Source organism: Candida theae (genome assembly GCF_024610275.1).
Source record: "Candida theae strain CBS 12239 chromosome Unknown scaffold3, whole genome shotgun sequence".
Classification (NCBI taxonomy): Eukaryota; Fungi; Ascomycota; class Pichiomycetes; order Serinales; family Debaryomycetaceae; genus Lodderomyces; species Lodderomyces theae.
In genome coordinates, this window is record NW_026261437.1 from 240733 (window position 1) to 260720 (window position 19988).

Genomic DNA, 19988 nt, shown 5'->3' on the forward strand with positions numbered 1-19988 from the left:
CAGACAACACAAAAATCAAAACAATTTCTATACATAGCATACACGTAGTCTAAACAGCGACACCATGAGCTTTGGCATCTGTTCTCTCTTGCCAGATTGTTTTTCCGCTACAGCTACAAACCTGTTTGTCGTTTTCCCATGCACCGGCAGACCTAGCAATAACACCAACAAGCGAGTCCTTTGTAACCTCATTCTGCAACCTTGACAATACGATACTTCTTCCAATAATCTCACTGGGAGTTAGCTTTGCAAATAAGAATGACTGTCCAGCAAACAAGTTCCCTGAGTCTTGACTGGCACCGAGTGAGTTGATAGTGGTACTGGCGGTTGAAGGTTGTGTCACCTCGACTGGGTCCAACTCGTAGAATAATTTACCTGTAGATAATGCTCCCTCCGACAAGTTTCCAGAAGCTCTAATTGAAGGGTAGTATGTTCCCTTGGGCAAGCCATTGACTGTGAGATCAACAAATACATTTTGTGGAGAGACTTTAACTATTCTTGCCAACCCCTTGACTGGCTTAAATCGATCCTTGGGATCAAACGATTCAAGTATGCAGACAGCAGCAGAGTCAGGTTTACCAGTACCACGAATTATTGCATCCCTTCCTGTAGCTTGGATCGCTTTAACAATCTCACTGGGTGGGAGAGTGCCTTCTGTGGTGACTAAGTTGGATTTCAAATTGATATCAAACTTGTCGATACCTTTCAAATGTTTTAAGGCATTTGTGACCAGCTCAACACATGAGCCACATTCCATTGGTACTGCAAGCACTATCTCAAAGGCGCTTGCTGTCATAGTGAGGTGGGTGGTGTTGGGCAAAACTGTGGTGTGATTGAGTGATTTGTGGATTATTAATTGGAAAAGAAAAATATGAATATACGTGCGAGTAAACAGTATTACAAAATTACACTCTATATTGCCTGTATGTATTCTACTAAATCCTCAAGCTACTCATTCTACGACGGCCAGCATCCAACTTTTCAATTTCAACATCGCCAACAACAATTTCATCGTCATTGCCTTCACCATCGAGCTTGGTACATACCCATGTCGATGCATACATGTTGACTCTGTCGATACTTTTCCCAGATTCTCTAATTGTAGCAGCTTTGCACTCAAATCCAAGCGATTCAAATGTCTTGATGTACCAAGGATGAGTAGCTGCTGATCTCAACATGACTCTTCCACCCTTCACGAGGCATTGCTTAATGGCAGTGATTTCATTGATGACATCGACGCCATTTGGATCAAACCAGTCCATATGATCCATGATGATTGCAATCGTAATGGACTTGTTACTCAATCTGGCAAACACATCATTCAACAAGTCTGTGTGTAATCTAATATTGTCAATTGGAATCTCACCGGTGACCGACTTTTGACCTGTCAATCTTTTGTATCCCTTGGTTGTTAAATAATCAGGACAATTGGTTCTAGAATAGCGACCCATCAAACACAAGTAGTAAAAATAGTTGTCTTCTGAAATCAATGATCTTTCGATGATTGGCTCTAAAGTATCAATGACGTATTTAATAACTGATGGTCCCATCAATTTGGCTTGGTTAGCAGGAACACCCAACGCCTTCCAAAGGAAAATAGGGTTTCCGACCAAGAACGAAGCAACAACAGGATTGAACAAAACGGGTTTGATGTGATCGTTCCAGATTTGCTTTTGCTCTTCAATTCTTGACGCTTTACACAATGCTGAAACATGCTTTGAGATTCCACAAACTTTGAAGATAGTTCTGGCCAATCGGATAGCCCATCTACTTGAACCGGTGTCGTAAAGACCTTTTCCAGCGAATGCTTTTGGTCCTTTATCCATCCAGTATTGGAAAGCATTTGAGGACATGTGAGGACCCAATTTGTCAATCAAGAGATCGGTGAAGTTGTCAATGCGTCCATCACCAAACATTTGCCAAATTTGGTCTTGCTTAAGTGTTCTAAAAGAGGCCAACTTCAATTCCAACAAGTGGTTCTGACATGGGTTCAAATCAACTGCGTGGATTCTTTTTGGTGGGCTTGCCAAAGAGGCATAGCTCAAGATGTTGTCACCTGCAGAAGTAATTGCCAACACGGTATCATCACTGGTGAAGTTTAAGATGTTGTGATCCTCTCTAGGATCTTCCCAAGTAAAGGCGTAGATGTACTGGTTTTTGAATTGCTCATACAAGTGGTTCATCTCGTCATAATAGACTCTCCAAACTTCCCTCTGGTAGTAAAGAGAAGGAAATGGAAGGTTCTTTTGCAAGTTGGCGATAGCAGCTTCATGACCTTTGGAAACTGGTGCTGATGAGCCTGGTTGGGGGGTTGGGGAGGTGGAAGGTGCAAGATATGGTGATTCGGTAGCCAAGCAATTCAATCTGGTCAAAATTTGAGTAGATCTTGCCTTGTCACAACCAATCCAAATGTAGTATGGAATTCTGCCCAATGTCTTGTTGTATTGATTGACCGACTTGATTGTACCAAACTTGTATTCCAAATAATTTCTTCTGGAAGAATCCAAAAAGACCTTGTCAGCTTCAAACCAAATTCGCCAGAAATTTCTCAAAATCCAAGGCATGTTTCTGTTGACCAATCCACCCAAGGTGTTGACTCTTCCTATGGAAGTGTCATTGCTTTGAATACCAAAGTCAACTGTAGCAATAATACCTTGTTTGTCCAATTTGGACACAGCGTTGTCAATAGCAGCATTGAAAGTTGGAATCATTGACAATGAGTATGAGAAAGTGATCAAGTCAGCACTTTTGTAGTCAATTGTGAAATCACAAGCATCGGCAACCAATACGTGTACATTTGTCCATTCATGAGCAGCAAACCTGTTTCTGGCAACTTCACACAATGAAGGTGAAAGATCAACCAAATACACCGCTTTAAAGTTTTTAGAAATATTGCTGACCTGATTCATAAACTCAATGTTTGAACCAGTACCTCCCCCGATATCAATCCAAACCAAATCTTTCTTCTTTTGCAAATGTGAAATGGCCAATCTGAGACATTCTTTTCTACCTTTGAGCAAAACGGTTCTTGTAGTGTCGTATATGTGGGCTTGATTTTTGTAAAACAATTCTAAATTTTGCTGTTGGTTTTTCACTCCAGCCTTGACGGTCTTTTTCTGAATCAATGGCTTCACGAAACATGCCCAGCAGAATACCAAGATTGAGTTGATGGTCTTGTTTAATTTTGCAACAAAATATATGATTCCACAAAACAACGAAACTGAGGTGAAGACTTTCACTTTGGAAAAGTCTGAAGTAATAAAGTCAACATCAATCATAACTGTGCTTGTGTTTGCAATGTTGAATTCAAAAGACGAGTGTTGAAACGTGGGTGCAAAAGAAACAAAAAATAAAAAAAAAAGAAAAGAAAAGAAGTAAAGAAAGAACTGATGTCTTAGATTTGAGAATTGGTGAATTTTGCAAGTGTATTTATATTTGAAAGAAAGAAAAAAAGGTTCGATGCAATGGGATCAGACGTGTCTTTTCCTTTGTAATTGGAATTTAAATAACCGACTGCTCATTTGATGCTTATCCGCTTACAGTTATAATTCTTCAGACTTTGTTGGGGACGAGAGGGGGAGGGGGGCCCACGTTTTTTGAAACTTCGCAGTTACACAAAATTGTTGACACCCAAGCCCTCGTGCGTGGAAAATATTTTATACCACCAACAGAAGAAGAAGAAGGGTAAATAATGCAACAGCCTTTTATTTTTATTTTTCATTATTTTTAGCTCTTTTGACCTCGTGCCCCTTTTCATAAAAAGTACGAATACGGAAATAGAGCACGTTTCTGAGATATTAGACGGCACATGCAATTTTTCAAGTTCCAAAGCGGCTGATGAAACACAAATATATTTAGAAACATGGAGGATTTTGTTCAAACGTACATCTATGGAAGTTAAGCTCTATGCAACTTTTATCTATATTTATCAATTACTTCTTTATCCTCATCCTCCAATCTCCTCAACAAATAATCAACCTCCACTTTTTTTGTCAATGGAATGATCCATTTCTTATACAACTGAGCAATGACTTCGGGCTTGACCTTACTTTGCACATTTGTACCAAATCTCAAACTAGGATCAACACCATAACTCTGTGCCTTGACCACCAATCTCTCCAAAATTTTAGCTTCAACAGCACTGTTTGTTATCGAGTCCTCAATTCCCTTGACATCCCTCGCGAGAATCAATTTGATGTATAATGGTTTATCGTTGACATATTTTGCCTCTGCAACAAACTTTCCAAAATGTATTCTTCTGGAGATCGCTTGCAAACACTCGATGTCGCAAGTAGACGCCGATCCCAAGTTCTCCAATTGGTCACCTTCCTTGCAACTCACCTTAGGGACAATGTCTTCCACGTAAAATTTCATGATTTCGTCATTGACATTGATTTCATCTGAGTAACTAGCCAAGATTTTAGGGTAATTGATGGGTGGTAAAATTGGCGCCTTGATCAGATCGGGGAAAAATGGTGTCTCATCGGGAGCCTCGTATCGCCTTATTTGAGAATGAGCTATCTCCATTTGTAACAATGCCCAATCGAGAAATGTGCCGTCAAAATTGGGAATTGAAAACTTATTCTTTTCGTATACCGATGGTGAGCTGAAAAATTGTGAGCGTTCAATCAAGTCAAACACAATCGTGTCTTCCATTCGTACTAGAGACTGGCGTATATTGGCCAAATCTAGCACAGTCTCTGGCTTCATAAAGTCCATGGTAGCTCGGGTTGGGGTGGTGGTGTGATGATGATGATGATGATCTACGGTTAATCAAACAATGTTGAACTTTTTCTCAGAGTCAATTTTTTTTTTTTCGTTATCTCGTACGAGCCCTACTTAAGTTTCACAAATTGTCACTTTGACGTCTTTCGTTCCATTCCTGCTCTTGCCTATCCCATTTGTTCACCCTGTGTTTAGCATATTTGTGTAACAATTCGTTATCACTGGGCTCCTCCTCTCCAAACCCATCGTTCTTCAGTCGCATAGTGGCTCTTCGTCCAATCAAGAACTTGCGCAAATTTTCAGCCTCAGAGTACGACCCATCTCCTTCGTAGCTCACATTCAAGTCTCGCATAGATTGTAGATTCTTCTTGTGTGTGTCAATTAGATACTGGTTCGTCCGATCAATGGCACTCATGATCTGCAATCCAAAAGCTAACGCTCCGAATGCTAAAACTCCGAATAAGATCTTATACTTGTTCTTCTCCAACTCTTCCTTTGTCGGTGGTGCTCGTTGATACTTCATTTGATAATAGTCATTCCAAGTTCCGGCCAGCCAGAAAGCCTCATCTTTGGTGAAGTCGTATCTAGCACGATGTGCATTTGCCCTTCGGTATGCTTCAAAACTCTCCCTTGAAAATGGTTCACTGCTGGGGTTATATGGACCTTGTTGTTCCCAAGAAGTGGTTTTGAATCGGTTATAAGCCACTCTTCGCCTTGCATCTCGTAGAATGTCGTATGATTCCTGAATCAAGTCAAACCGTTTCCTCTTTTGTTCGTCCCCAAGGGGAGTTCCAAAATTATCTGCCAAATCGAGTGATGTATCGGGGTGATAAATCTTGACTAGCTTCACATATCTGGCCTTCAATATCCTATTCAACTCACTACGCGACATTCCTATGTCTTTTGACGATAGCCCAAATACTTCGTAAGGTGTCGGGTTCTTTGATGTTGGCCAATCATGGAGATCAAGACGCTTGTGGTGGTCAGTGAATTCATTTGCAGATGTAGCGTAGCTGCGTATGCATGTGCATGGCAAGAGCTTAACTCTGGATATCATTGCCAATCAAAAGATTTGTATGCATAGAGATAAAGAAACTAGGGGGGGGGAATTCTTTTGTCCCCTTTTGCGATCACCGGTTTTTGTATTCCCACATCAAAGAAAAAAATACTTTGAATGAGACAAGAATCAAAGCACAATAATAATCTTGATAGCTCAGTATAACCATAAAGTAGAGTTACCTTGCCCTCCTCCCCTTCCCCCCTCTTTCTCTCCGCTGTTACTCTCTCTTGTCAGCTGTATATTAGTTGTATTTCAATCCTCGTTCCGCCCCTTATCCGCCGTCCGACAATAGCTGCAAGTTACGTCATAACACACCCACAAAGTGTTATCAAGTGGGGTGAAAGCCTATGGGCAAAACTCAACAAGATGATGCATTAGACAGCATAACGCTAATAACAATCATTTAAACAGTTGGTACTGTGCTTTGCGAACCTGGTGCAATCCACTGACAATGAGGCTATATTTAGCACAAAAATTCTTCTCACTTGAACAAAACTCAGCAATTTTACAAACCACAGTTTCAATTTCACCCACGTTCACATACCCTTTTCCAACACAAACTATGTCCGTCAGTTCGTGGTTATCCTTCGTTAGCAGCGAGATAGGGCTAAGTACCCTATTCAACTCCTCCTGGGACGTGTACATCATTATCGCATTGAGAATGATCAGGCTCATTGGGTTCGGTTCAACCTCATTGATTCTTGCTTTGTATTTGAAAACTTTGGGAATTGATGAATCTTACATTGGATTCTTTATGACGCTAACTTTTGTTGGAGATTTGACTACTTCATTTTTGCTCAGTTTGGTGACTGACCAAATTGGTAGAAAGCGTGTTCTTGTGTTGTGTTCGGTACTCATGTTGGCCACTGGTGTTGTGTTTACAACATTGGATAACTACTACTTGCTTCTTGTTACTGCTGTGATTGGAATTTTAACTCCGTCGGGTGGAGAAGTTGGACCATTCAGGACGATTGAGCAATCGAGTATCGCCTCATTGTGTAACCAAACAGAAAGGTCAGATATATATGCTTGGTACACATTTTTGGGTCTGTTTTGTGCTGCGTTTGGATCGTTTGTCGCTGGACTGATTATTGATCTTACGAGAAGAGAATGGGGGTTCAATGAAATTGAGAGCTACAAAAGTGTGTTTGGTTTGTATTGTGTCCTTTCGTTGATCGGTGTCATTTTGTCTTTGTTCATTAGTAGTGCTATTGAACCAAAGAAGATAGTTGCACGCGATGAAGAAGGTGCTGTGGAGGGTGATGCAGCAGGAACTGAGTCATCTAGTGCTTCGGCAAGCGAGACAACTCAACTCCTTGGACAACCTAAACCTAAGCCTAAACCAAAGGGAACGTTCTTTAATCTTCTTCCACATTTGTCACCAGATGTCTACTTGACTGTGTTGAAGATTTCATTATTATTTGGTCTCGATTCATTTGCATCGTCATTGACGCCACTTTCATGGACATCATACTATATTAAACAGAAATTTGGCATCCCCTCGTCATACCTTGGATCTGTATTTTTCATCACTGGGTTTATCAGCGGTGCAACCTCGTTAGGGTCCACGTCAATGACAAAGAGACTTGGTCCTGTTGTGACTATGGTGGCTACACATTTACCCGCATCTATTTTATTGGCGGTTTTGCCATTCCCCAATTCATTCAAGGTAACTTTGACGATCTTGGTGTTGAGGGCTTCAGTGCAAACAATGGATGTCGCTCCGAAGCACGTTTTCTTAGCCGCTACTGTCCCTGATGATGACAGAACAGCCGTGTTTGGGTTTGTTAATGTTGTAAAGACATTGGCGCAAATCGTGGGTCCTAGTATTGTTGGTGTGTTGACAGAAAAAGGCTTGCAATGGGTTACTTTTACAGTTGGAGGTTCGTTGAAGGTTGTTTATGACTTGGGTGTTTTGTTCACCTTCTTGACATTGAACAAGAACGGAGCATATTAGAGTATTTTATAGAGACTGTTAAAAGTTAGAAAAGAGATAGAAAAGAAAAAAATAAAAATAAAAAAAAAAAAAGAATTTGAACCACGTTGTCTTTAAACCATGTAATGCAACTGGAAAAACTTCAATCGTTCAAGACCTACTTTCCTGATTGGATAGTAGTGGCTGCCCTACGCACAATCCATAACTTGTTCGGGAAACACTGGATTCCATTTCAGCGTCTTTTCCACATCAATGATCTCACCATCTCGCATCCATATACATCGAAACAACGCGTAGGTCGATTTGAGTTGTACTTGTACTCGACATACATACCATGTGTTGTTCTTGTTGTCTTGTCAGTGTTAAGGGGCGACTCATTGCACTCTAAACTCCACCTGGCACAGGTTTCACTACTTGGGTTGTTGTTTAGTGTGTCTGCGGTGTCTGTGTTTACTGATCTTCTCAAGTGCTGGATAGGTAATCATCGACCAGATTTCATTGCTCGTTGTGGACCATCGTTCGAAACTCCTATAGACACCTTGGTTGACTTGAGTGTGTGTACTATGCCGATGGGAAAGAAACATTTGTATGATGGGTTGAGGTCTACACCATCGGGTCATTCATCCATGGCTTTTGCAGGGTTGTTGTTCCTAACCCTATGGATATTCAACCAGTTTGCTTTTTTATCGAGAGTCAGGCACCGTGCTGCATTGGTCATTGTTGGTAGTTTGCCCGTTTTGGCAGCAACGTATATTGCCATCAGCAGAACCCAAGACTACCGTCACCATTTCTTTGATGTGGCGTTTGGAAGTCTGTTGGGGATAGTATTTGCTTGGTTTAGTTATTGGAAGTATCGGGTATAGAGATGTTATTCTGGAAGGGACAGCATTTTCAAAGTTAGATAAAGATTTATAGACAATAGAAAACATAGAGGTGAGCAGATTTCTGGGAATACGGGTACGTCAAATCGTTTTGTACTGTGAGACTGAATCTTGCCGCATGTCTACTCTAAACACTGTCGTGGTCAGACACATAGCATCTCAAACAAGCCCAAGTAGATCAGGGTTGTTTGCTGGTGCCGTGTTGTGATCTTCATCCGTTACGCGGAACCCTCGTAATTTGAAACTCGCACTATTTGTTTTGCGTTTTGTGATGCGAACGAAAATTTAAAAGCCTTAACTCCGAAACAGAAAAAGAAACGGCAAACGGTGTAGCTGGGATGCGCTTGCCGCTAATGCGCTAGAGTGTAAGGAGTGCCAGGCGAAAGCAGGCGGAGGCATAGCGAAGGCATCGCGAAGGAAGATACATACAGGGGTCCAACCTCTCACTTGCCAGGTCTTGTCCCTTTGTTCGGAACTTGACCCACACGGAAGAATTTGGTTCGGAAAGGAAATAAAATTTCCGTGTCGTCTGATGTATTATTCTTTGTGGCATCTGCATGACTGTGCATAAAAATGTACCAAGAAATAATCTTATTGCTAAAGCTAGTCTAAACCCAGGGGGCGTGCTCTTGCTTGTTGCGCCTGGCTATCTTTGTATCTGGCTTACGTGGCAAGGTAAAGCCAACTCAGAATGATCCAGACTAAATTCACTTATTCTACAGTTTGCACATTAGTGTCGCGTGATGTTGGTCTGGATCCAACTGTTAATGTCCTTTAAGCAGTGCCATGGGGACATAGTTCTATCAACGTTTGAAATGTAATCAAGAGGATAGTTCAACACGCCCCTTCCTCTCAATAGCAAGGAGTGAGATAGGACAAAGTGTTGTGAGTACATAATTCCACTGTTGTTTATTCTTGTTTTTTTTTTATTAAAGAAATTTCTTTTTCCTTTTTTGTCCCTAGTTTCTCGTTATAAATTAGAACCATCCCCCTTCAACTAAAAAAGGGAGAAGGGTAATACAACTTTCGTCTCATTTTAGGCATTGAAAAGGGGGGTTATTAGGAGCCATCCACATCCTTCTTTTTTCTTTTTTTGGCAGCGTTCACACCCTCACAAGTCCCGTTGCTCACAACATCTAACCCACCACATCAACACTCCGCCCCTTGAAGCCAAGCTTTCAGAAGTCAACTTTATTTTATTGGTTGTTTTTATTTATTTTTCTGCCTTTTTTTTTTTTTCGTCTTCCCGAGCGTGCCATAGTCAACCTCACGACAACTAAAGAGCCATGGAAGTCCTACTAAACCTCTTGAAGCCATTCCTATTCATTTATCAGTTCTTTGAGCGGATTTTCTGGTCAGGGCTTAATGAACGAAGTATACTTGGCCTCGTCCTAAATTTTTGGCTAAATTTTGGGCCCATATTCATTTGGCTTCTCATATTCAAAAATGCTGGATTGATTCCACACTCGATACGTCCTACTATACACGTGGCATTGCCATTTCACGTTGACACATTCATGTTTTCTACCTGGAAGGGTGCCCTCATTTGCATTCCTAGTTTTTTTGCCATTGGGTGGTTGTTGTATTTTGCAGTATACAGACAAAAAGGAAAACTCGCAAATTCAAAATCCAAGTATGTGCCATTGAAGAGCGAAGATGATGTCGCTGTCTCGGAGGAAGGCTCTTCTTCTTTTGAAATGGAATCATTTGAAAGCGACGATTTGGAGCCGGGAGTCGTTGCAATTGGTAAACCGCCAGAAGCAAACTTTCAAGGTGAGATCAAACAGTTGACTTTTTTCAAACCACTTGATACCAGAGTTGTCAATGACATGGCAACGTCTGTTAACAAATACATTCGGGAAAAGCAAAACCAATATGGATACCACTGGCAAGTTCCTCGCAATTGCTGGTATTGGGCACCACCTTTCTTACTTGCCACTTCTTGGTTTATCCTTAATTTTGATTACTGGTTAAGAACGCCAATTCGTACTTGGAAAGATTTACTTGCATGGACGTCTTATGTGTTGGGCCACATAACTGTGCCCATTATCACTGCTGTCTGGCTTTATGTATTCCATGCACCAGGGGCGTTAAAGTATTATGGATGGGCTCTTGGGTTCCAAAACATATGCGGTGTTCTCACTCATTTATTGTTTCCTTGTGCTCCACCATGGTTTATACACATGTACGGAGAAGATGCTGAGGCTAACTATGATTTACCAGGCTATGCTGCAGGGTTAACCAGAGTCGACGTTGCATTGGGTACACATTTGAATAGTAAAGGTTTCCATGCATCACCAATAGTCTTTGGTGCAGTTCCAAGTCTTCATTCTGCCATGGCAGTAATGACGTTTTTGTTTGTTTCGTATTACGCACGGTGGACGTTCGTTAAGCTAATTTCATTTGCATTTGTAGTTTTGCAGTGGTGGGCGACCATCTATTTGGACCATCATTGGCGATTAGATTTGTTTGTCGGGATGTGCTATGCATTAATTTGGTTTGCGATCATGTATCACCGGTTGAGAAGAGTGAATGAGTTGTTTTTGCAGCTGAGGTTGCAATACAACTTTGCCAAGGGAAGTACCATGGGAATGAGAGTGTTTCGAAATACTAAGCTTCAGTCATTTTTTGACCCACTTAGCTAGTGGGGCGAAGTTGAGAACCGTGTTTCTCTGTACCAGAAGATCGAACAATAGAGCTATAACAATAGAGCTACAACAATAGAGTTTTGAAATTGCACGACAGATTCTATGTATCAGATCAAGCAGGAGGAGAGGAAATAGGAGAAGCAAGAGCAAAAACAATAGAAGTAACAATATGGCACAGCATTCGACAATCTGACTTGAAACAAGCTTCAATTAGTAGGACACTGAGCCGTGCCAATCGAGTTTAACATCCGTATTCTAGCACGTTGTGGGTGTCTCCCAGCACGGATTGTAAAGAGTGATCCAGCCGTCCCTCCTAGAATGAAAAGTGTAACTATATCCTGTATGTAATGGCGATGGCGCTTGTTTGTGTACAATTTTCCCCAGTTGGGGGAGATTAGGTCGTGCGAGTGTTAAAACGTAAAGAAGAAAAAAGAAATAAAAAAAAAATAAAAAATAAAAATTTTCTTGTATGTCGTCATAGATATCGATTCAATAAACTAGGATCTTGAGATCGCATGCAAGGGATGCAGAAAGAATACGAGAGTTGATGAGGTCTAACGATAGAGGAGTTGTACGGGTATTGCTATGTAGTGATGGCAGTGAAGACTAACATTGCGCGTGAGATCTGTTGTAGCAAAGGTACACAAGAAAATGAATTTCCAAAAAAATTTTAAAATTTTTTTTTTTGTCTTTTTCTTTGTTTTTTGTTTTTTTTTTTTTTCTTCTATTGTTTTTTTGGTGTGTTGTTGCCAATCGGCGAGAAGCGATTGTAAGCATCACGCGATCGATGCGTTATAGCAACATAAAAAGTAGGACACAGTCATCACAGGTTAAGTGTTGTCAGAACAAAAAAAAGGAGAAAAACAAAACTATGTGTATAGGGGTAAACTTATGTTAGCTATAGTCAAGAGGAGTGTTGTGTAAGCCACGTTTGGCTTAAAGTGCAACGCGTGAGATGGTGACTCTTCTATGTTTGCATTGTAATTTTTGACATGGCTGTGCCTTGCAAGAGAGAAAGAGAAAGAGAGAGAGAAAAAAATAAAACATGAAATTTTTTTTGTGCAATGTTTGCTCTTTGTCGTCTCTTTATTATCTTGCGACACCAAATACAATAAATATATCCTCTTGTCGATGCTTTTCAACAAATCTCAGTTTCAGTTCTTTATCATATCACTCCAGGGTGTATAATTTTATATATTTAATTAACACACTTATTCCACAACTCCTATACGCTTTTCTTCGTTCTGGGAATAAGTTTTGACCTTCACATTTCTCCACAACAGCCATGGCATATGCACATCATCCTAATCTGCAGCAGTCTTTTACGCTTCTACCCAAGTTAGCAACCATAACTACCTCGCCGTATATCCCTCGCTTCTACAACAAAAGGCTAAGAGCGTTGCTCCCGTTTCTACTTTTACTGCTATGTCTATACAAGAGTATCACAATTTTCATTACTACCAACATCAATCAAGCACAACTCGAGGAGAGTGCGTTGGAACTACACAAGGAGTCCAACTTCAACCCCAAAAATATTGCATTAGACTTGTACAACTATGTCATTGAACGGGAGCACTCACTAGATTCAAAAATCGGTGACTCGAATGGTATATATTTCCACTGGGACGACTGGGTAGATTTGTCAGTTGCGAATCATTTGTTGAATCCAGTCCGGATGGCGTTTCCTCTGGGAGATTGCGACCCCTCATTGGTTGAATATGGTTCAGTAAGCGCTCACCAGTTGGAGGCATTCCACACAAAGGTGCAACGTGGTGCTGCCAATTTATACTGTCTGCATCCGATACCTCGGCGAGTTGTCATCACTACTGACGAATCGTTTATTGAGGTGCCTGTGATTGGGAAAAAAAGATTTGGAAACCATAAAATGAAACCAGTCAAGTCGGACCTTTTGGTAAACAAAATGAAGCAGTTGCCATCACAAAAACCAGTCGTCAATTTACAAAAACGAGTAGAGATTGACCCCACCGATTTCATTTTCAAGCCCGATGTTGTTATATTTGGTTTACAGGAGAAATTAAACAACCGCACCATCACGCAAGAGGATTTGGAATACCTCGAGTTCTTAGAGTACTCAAACAACCACCTAGTCGATTACACTGGCCGTTATTTCAAGTACCCTTGGATCTACACAGATATTATAGAAGGGAAATCTCATCACATTGCTTACCCGTTCTTCAAGAGATATATTAGTGATCGTGAACGCCAAAGTGTCTTGCATCATATTATTCGCGCATGGTTTCAATTTGCTGAGGTGAATGGATTTGCCAGCTGGATTAACCATGGGTCATTATTAGGCTGGGCTTTTAATGGCTTAAACATGCCCTGGGATACTGATATCGACGTTCAAATGCCAATTGCTCAATTGGATAGATTGGGTAGAGAGTTTAACCGCACCTTGGTTGTGGAGAACCCCCGGTATGGTAATGGCAGATACTGGTTGGAAGTGGCTCCAACCTATATTCGCCAGGGTAACGGCAAGAACTTTATAGACGCGAGGTTTATTGACATACAAAGTGGATTGTACATTGATATATCAGCATTGTCCCATACTGAAGTACCCCCACCAACCAGCGATAAAGATGATCTCAGCACAATGTTAGTTCACTGTAAAAACTGGAATTGGGAGTCGTTGGCTGAATTGTTGCCCATCAGACACACATATTTTGAAGGTGCGTCTGTGTACATCCCCCACAAGGTCAAGGAACCAATGAAGCATGAATATGGAGCCAACGCCATGAGAAATCATCATTTCAATAACCACAACTATCAACCCGACCTCAGTCTTTGGGTCAGTGATCAAGTGTGCGCCAATCCTCCTCCAGCTGAAACCCGTTTCAATGATTTTCACCAATTGACGAAGGAAGGTGCATGCGATTCGAAAGTCTTGCTTGATGAATATAACATCGCCAAGGAATGTATACAACGCCATCACGAACTAAATCAGGATTCAGATATGCCAAAATCTTATGACATCACAGATATGGGTGATTTACCAATTTTTAGAAAAGATGCCTGGGACTACTACTACGATATTAACCACAACTTGGTTGAACATGACAACTGGTATGTACGTAAGGAAATAGTAAAACCGGGAGCTGTAATATAAGTTCAGTATTTAAGAATTTTGAAATACTGGTGGTGTTTTTGTGTAACAAAGTCTGAAATCTCTCGTTCGCAGCGTAATTAGCCGTTATCATCTGAAAAGAAAAATAAGTCGACACAGCTTTAATTTCCACTTTAGTCAGACAACTTATGCCGAAGGTCTACATAACCGGTGCCTTTGGGTTTATCGCCCAGCACATTGTCAAGCTCCTTCTACAATCACAATATGACGTGGTAGGGACTGTTCGATCAAAAGAAAAAGGAGAAAAGTTGGCCAAATCAATCAACAACACCAAATTTCAATATGTGGTAGTGGCCAACATTGCCGCACCAAATGCATTTGACGAATCCTTGAAGCAGCATAGCGACGTCTCATATATACTACACACGGCAAGTCCATTCACTTACACCACTACCAACCCCGAGCAAGACTTGATCGTTCCGGCAATTGAAGGCACACGCAACATTTTAAATGCGGCTGATCAATATGCACCGCAATTGGTTCGGTTTGTCCTTACTTCATCTGATGCTGCCATCTACTCCAATGTTGACGAGAGAAATAACAAGCTCGTTTTTGATGAACAGTCTTGGAACAATATCAAATATGAAGATGCGACGGTCGATGCAGTGACGGCGTACTACGGAGCCAAATCATTTGCCGAAAAGTTGGCATGGGAGTTTATGGAGATGAACAAGCCAACTTTCGCTTTGGCTGTGGTTAATCCGTCGTATGTGTTTGGTCCACAAGCATACCATTGCGATCCAAACCATCTTAATGAGTCAAATGCTATGATTGGTGACTTGTTAAAGGGCAATGGCTCATTTGATAATGAAGTTGGTGGGTTTATTGATGTTCGTGACGTTGCCAAAGCTCATGTGTTTGCCATGTCGAATGATCAAGCTGTCGATTGTCGGTTGTTTATGAATAATGGCCAATTTAGCACGCAAATGATTTTGGATATTATCAATGAGAAATGGCCAGAATTGAATTTACCAAAGGGCAACCCTGGTAGTGGGCCGGATGATATCAAGGTTTTGGGGCGTGTTAATAACTCGGCCACAAAGAAGCTCTTGCCGTGGGAGTTTCTTGATTTGAGAACGACCGTGGTTGATACAGTTGAACAGATTTTATCTAGTAAATAGTTGAATTTGGAATACTATCTTATTTACCATGTAACCTCTGAAGCGAGGCAAATATGTTGAAAGTATGGTAATTCAAGGAATCCAACAAAAAGTTGTTGTGGTGGAGAAGTCACGTGTGTGTGTTCAAGTTTTTTTTCTTATGAATGTGGGAATGTGTTGACAAGTCTATATTGCTAATCCTTGCACTGGTGAACTTCAGAGTCCTTACAACATCTTATTTCAAAATATCTCTCAATTAAAAACTAAATAAAAAAGAACTAAAATTAAGCCTTAACATCTGAATCGTAGTGCTCTGGCTCTTCCTTGACAAACTTGTCTCTAGCAATGGTGGTAAGATCAACTTCATCGTGGTATTTCTCACAAATCTCTTCCAAAGTCATTCTCTTGGTTTCTGGAATCAAGAAACTGGTGAAGATACCAAGAAGCATAAACAAAGCAAAGATTTCCAACACGTGGTTCAACCAACAACCCTTTACACCTGCTGGACAGTTGTGGTTTTGAAGAGTACCGATACAGGTTTGGGCAATGATAGCACCAACTTTACCACTGGCAGCTGACAAACCGTGAGCGGTACTTCTGTAACGAGTTGGGAAAGCTTCACCAGGAACAACGAAGGTGGTGGTGTTTGGACCAAAGTTTTGGAAAAATTGAGCCAAAACGAAAAGAGCAAGCAAACCCTTGTCTCCAAGCTTGTGGTATGCAAATCCCATGATACAAAGAATGATGGTCAAAAGAATGAATCCTCCAATTTGAATTGGCTTTCTTCCAACAGTATCAATAGTAGCTGCAGTGAACCAATAACCAGGAAGAGAACCTGCACAAACAAGAATCAAGTTACCGGCAGCACTGTCATAGAAAGTGTGGTAAATAGTCTTTTTACTGGCGTAACCAATAGCTTGAAGGATAGTAGTTGTGTTCAAACCTAAACCATAGTAAGCAACATCCAACATGAACCAAGAGCCTGCAGTTCCCAACAAAATTTTACCATATTTCCATTGTCCGAAATGTCTAATGAAATCTTTAAAACTGGCCTTTGGTACTTCAATTTCAACATTGTTCAAGTCTTCAACCTCTGCGTTCTCTGGTTTCTTCAAGTTTCCTTCTTCATCCAAATCAAGGGCATATCTTGGTGACTCAGCAATGGTCAATCTGTAGTACAAGGCAATACATCCTGGAACACATCCGAAACCAATAACAATTCTCCACATTTGATCACATGCTTTACGACAAGGGCCGGTACATCCGGTTTTGCTTGTGTAATTGATCAAGTCGTCCTTGTAACCAGCAACACAAATCATGGCAACGACACCAGCAAAGATTTGACCCAAACCTTGGTTGGAGAACACTGCAGACATAATTGCACCTCTCCATTTAGTGGTGGAGAACTCAGATGAAATAATAGATGACAATGGGTAATCACCACCAATACCAATACCCATCAAGATTCTCAATGCAGAAAAGATGGCAACAAAATTAATAGCAGGGGACTCTCCAAGAACAACTTGGGCAATAGTAGCAAAGATCATAATAGCCAATTCCAAACCGTAAATCTTTTTACGTCCAACAATATCAGCCATGGTACCAAAACTGACTTGACCAATAACAGTACCAACAGAAGTGGCAACCTTGATCAATGTGGTGGTCGAGTCTGGCATAACACCGTTTTCCCAGTAAACCCATTGCAAGAAGTTGACCGACAAGTTAATGGCAAAGATATCGTAAGAATCAGTCATGAAACCAACACCGGCAATCATAATCATCTTGACTTGAGTCCAACCGAAACCGGACTTGTCAATTTCCTCCAAAGCCAATCTTCTTCTTTCCAATGGATCCTCTACATCAGCAAACTTACCCAAGTAATCTTTGAAAGCGGTCTTACCACCACTTTGACTGACGTGGCGGGGGTGGACTTGGTCGTGACCTTGCTCAATATCTGATGACAGTGACATTCTGCTGGCAGGTTGAGTGGAGTAAAGTGGATGGAAGTTTGTTGTAGAGGAGAGGAGAGGAGAGGAAAGCAAAGGAGATTGAGTATGTCTTGTTCTTCTCAAATGTTGGAAAATCCTTCTGTAATTTATATCAAAAGAAAAGAGGGATTGGAGATGGCACCAAATTGGAATAAAGAGAGAAAGAAGTACTTTGTGGCATTGGTTAATTGTTAAAAAAAAAAATTAAATGAGTTTTGTCTCTTTTCTTTTGTTACAATTAATAATTACACAATGCATTGCATAAGCACATATACAGTATTCCTTTTCTTTTTTAATTTTTTTTATTTTTTAGTTTTAGTATAACCTTTCTTTTAATAGGCTTTAAATGGGCTGTTAACTAAGTACATTGCTTGAAACAGCCGGTGGAAGAAGTGTGGTCAAGAGGGCATATCCGAGAGCTCTCTCTCTCTGCTCTCACAGAAGAGCTATAGCTCCAGTAGTGGTTAAGTTCTCTCCAAAAAAAAAACAGCAATGAAATTAATTGCTCATGAGGTTTAATAATCCATGAAACAAATTGTAAAGAGTTGTAAAATAACCGTCTCTGCAGTCTCACGTTTCTTTTTTAGATGAGAAGTACAAAATTGCAAACCAGTTGACATCGTGGTCTTTTCAAAAAATGTAGGGCGGGGGGAGGGGGGGGGAAGGGAAGTAGAGGCGCAAGAGACAAGCTCGTGGGTGGGTAGTGTGTGCTATTGTCTTGTTCTGATTCTTCAAATTACGGCAAATTTCGCCTACAGCACACAATCGAGTGTACTGTGAAGAAAAGAGATCAAATAAAATATTTTTACTAAGTAATGCCACAAGTCCATGTGGCCTATCTATTTTCTTTTTCTCTATTTCCAACAGGCGTAATTATCCACACCCATGTAAGCTGAAAACCTTATTTCCGCTTTGAATCTTACGAAAGCACTATCCTTTTCTGCAAATGCTGGCTCGCTCGCGTGACAACGATCTTTGATCTTGCAACTGTTTTTCTTGTCCCTGTCAAAAAAAAAGGAAAAAACCTTTCAACAAAGGAACCACCAGCTGTCATCACGACCCCTACCAAGAAAAGCTAGCTCTCTATATTACTACGTGTCCTCCTTGTCCCTGGATCGTAAGAAAAAGCTTGTCGGGTGGTGTTTGTTCACTCGTCTAATAGGAATAATATTATTGCAAGAAAAAAAAGTAAAAATTAAAACAATTTAACAAAAAAAAAAATACACGTCAAAATCTAAAGAAATGAAACTCTGGGTCGTACGGCGATTGGGGATCTCCTTGTTCTGTTTAATGGGTTGCATTGAGAACAAGGCGTAGGCTGAGCAAAAAAGGTGCTATTAAAATGCCCTTTCCGATGGGAAAGATTAGTTAAATTTTTGTTTCATTTTTTTTTAGTTTTGCTTTGTGGACGGCAAAATTATCAATCTTGTGGTTTTCTGGAGTAGCCCACGTGGGTCGTAATCTCTCTCTCTCTCTCTCTCTCTCTCTAGTTAGATAAGCTTCAACTGCGAAAAAAAAAAAAAAAAGAGAAGAAAAGAAAAAGAAAATTAAATTCCTATTGTTCTACCTAGAGAGAAGGTTTTAGACTATGCATGTTATACATGCACAAATACACACTAAATCAGTAGTTACACAAACTTGTAAGAAATTGGGGACCCACGTGTGTCGATTTTTATAGAAACAAAATAACAGCCACCTACAGATATACAGAAAAAAAAACCTTTAGAAATAAATGAAACCTAGACAACAAAGAAGACGATTAAGTTTGCATATAGCCTTTAATGCATATACTACTCTATGCACCACCGTTTGAGTAGCCTGTAAAACTAACGCACCATTACCAAATAGCTAATTGTAGAGAGTTTCTTTCCTTTTGTTTGCTATAGCTCATCTACATACGTTCCCAGCTACTGACAAAAGCTGCCCCGCCTTCCTCCCGGCTTCATCTCCCAAGTGACATCAACCCAGTCTATGTAGCAGAGTCGGCTAAGTTTGTCAATTGCACGAGATGCATTGTCAGAGACAAACCCTTGCATTCCGTATTTAATTTTTAATTCGCACACGTGGCTTTGTCGTCGATCTGTTTTTATCATTTTTCTCCTGCACCGTAAAACTACATGCACCAAGGCATCTTTTTAAATTTACTCTCTGCTATTGTGTAGCGCATTTATTTTTTTTTTTTTGGCTGCAACGATATACAAACTTCACAACAAGTAAGAAGAGACAGAACACGCGATTTGAAAGGGCACTCGTAAATTGTAAAAATAGTCGATTGTTTAATGCAATTGGCCAGTTGGTATCCTTGGTTTCTGTGACGTACGAGATGATTTTCAACAAAAAAAAAAAAAAAAGAAAAAGAAATTTTTCGAAAAGATCGGCTTGGTTTACAGTTACGAAACTGTTTGCAGATCTTATTGGAGTTGAGTTGTTGGTGGCACATAACCTGCTATGTTTAATTGGCATTAAGAGAGGATCTCAGAAAGTTTGCAGATATTTTCGGTTTCT

The 19988-nt window shown here is 40.5% G+C and overlaps 9 protein-coding genes across 9 annotated transcripts; 4 read left to right on the forward strand and 5 right to left on the reverse strand. All coding sequences in view use genetic code 12, as the record gives it.

The window, feature by feature from the left end:
- Positions 1 to 49: 49 nt before the first annotated feature.
- CCS1 (copper chaperone) lies at positions 50 to 796 on the reverse strand (the record flags this gene model as incomplete). The annotated part of the gene is made up of 1 exon (XM_051752197.1): positions 50 to 796. One exon carries the CDS (start codon positions 794 to 796, stop codon positions 50 to 52), a length of 747 nt encoding a protein of 248 aa, XP_051608668.1.
- Positions 797 to 935: 139 nt separating this feature from the next.
- Positions 936 to 3278, reverse strand: BTA1 (Bta1p; the record flags this gene model as incomplete). The annotated part of the gene is made up of 1 exon (XM_051752198.1): positions 936 to 3278. The coding sequence occupies one exon, from the start codon at positions 3276 to 3278 to the stop codon at positions 936 to 938; it is 2343 nt and encodes a 780-aa protein (XP_051608669.1).
- A 637-nt stretch (positions 3279 to 3915) lies between these two features.
- Positions 3916 to 4719, reverse strand: ARO7 (chorismate mutase; the record flags this gene model as incomplete). Its single annotated transcript, XM_051752199.1, has 1 exon — positions 3916 to 4719. One exon carries the CDS (start codon positions 4717 to 4719, stop codon positions 3916 to 3918), a length of 804 nt encoding a protein of 267 aa, XP_051608670.1.
- Positions 4720 to 4846: 127 nt separating this feature from the next.
- Positions 4847 to 5782, reverse strand: KGF57_002844 (uncharacterized protein; the record flags this gene model as incomplete). Its single annotated transcript, XM_051752200.1, has 1 exon — positions 4847 to 5782. One exon carries the CDS (start codon positions 5780 to 5782, stop codon positions 4847 to 4849), a length of 936 nt encoding a protein of 311 aa, XP_051608671.1.
- A 565-nt stretch (positions 5783 to 6347) lies between these two features.
- Positions 6348 to 7742, forward strand: KGF57_002845 (uncharacterized protein; the record flags this gene model as incomplete). Its single annotated transcript, XM_051752201.1, has 1 exon — positions 6348 to 7742. One exon carries the CDS (start codon positions 6348 to 6350, stop codon positions 7740 to 7742), a length of 1395 nt encoding a protein of 464 aa, XP_051608672.1.
- Positions 7743 to 7846: 104 nt separating this feature from the next.
- Positions 7847 to 8584, forward strand: KGF57_002846 (phosphatase PAP2 family protein; the record flags this gene model as incomplete). The annotated part of the gene is made up of 1 exon (XM_051752202.1): positions 7847 to 8584. The coding sequence occupies one exon, from the start codon at positions 7847 to 7849 to the stop codon at positions 8582 to 8584; it is 738 nt and encodes a 245-aa protein (XP_051608673.1).
- Positions 8585 to 9888: 1304 nt separating this feature from the next.
- On the forward strand, positions 9889 to 11247 carry IPT1 (inositolphosphotransferase; the record flags this gene model as incomplete). Its single annotated transcript, XM_051752203.1, has 1 exon — positions 9889 to 11247. One exon carries the CDS (start codon positions 9889 to 9891, stop codon positions 11245 to 11247), a length of 1359 nt encoding a protein of 452 aa, XP_051608674.1.
- Positions 11248 to 12535: 1288 nt separating this feature from the next.
- Positions 12536 to 15516, forward strand: KGF57_002848 (uncharacterized protein; the record flags this gene model as incomplete). The annotated part of the gene is made up of 2 exons (XM_051752205.1): positions 12536 to 14342; positions 14495 to 15516. The coding sequence occupies 2 exons, from the start codon at positions 12536 to 12538 to the stop codon at positions 15514 to 15516; spliced, it is 2829 nt and encodes a 942-aa protein (XP_051608675.1).
- A 263-nt stretch (positions 15517 to 15779) lies between these two features.
- PHO84 (phosphate transporter) lies at positions 15780 to 17465 on the reverse strand (the record flags this gene model as incomplete). Its single annotated transcript, XM_051752206.1, has 1 exon — positions 15780 to 17465. The coding sequence occupies one exon, from the start codon at positions 17463 to 17465 to the stop codon at positions 15780 to 15782; it is 1686 nt and encodes a 561-aa protein (XP_051608676.1).
- Positions 17466 to 19988: the final 2523 nt, after the last annotated feature.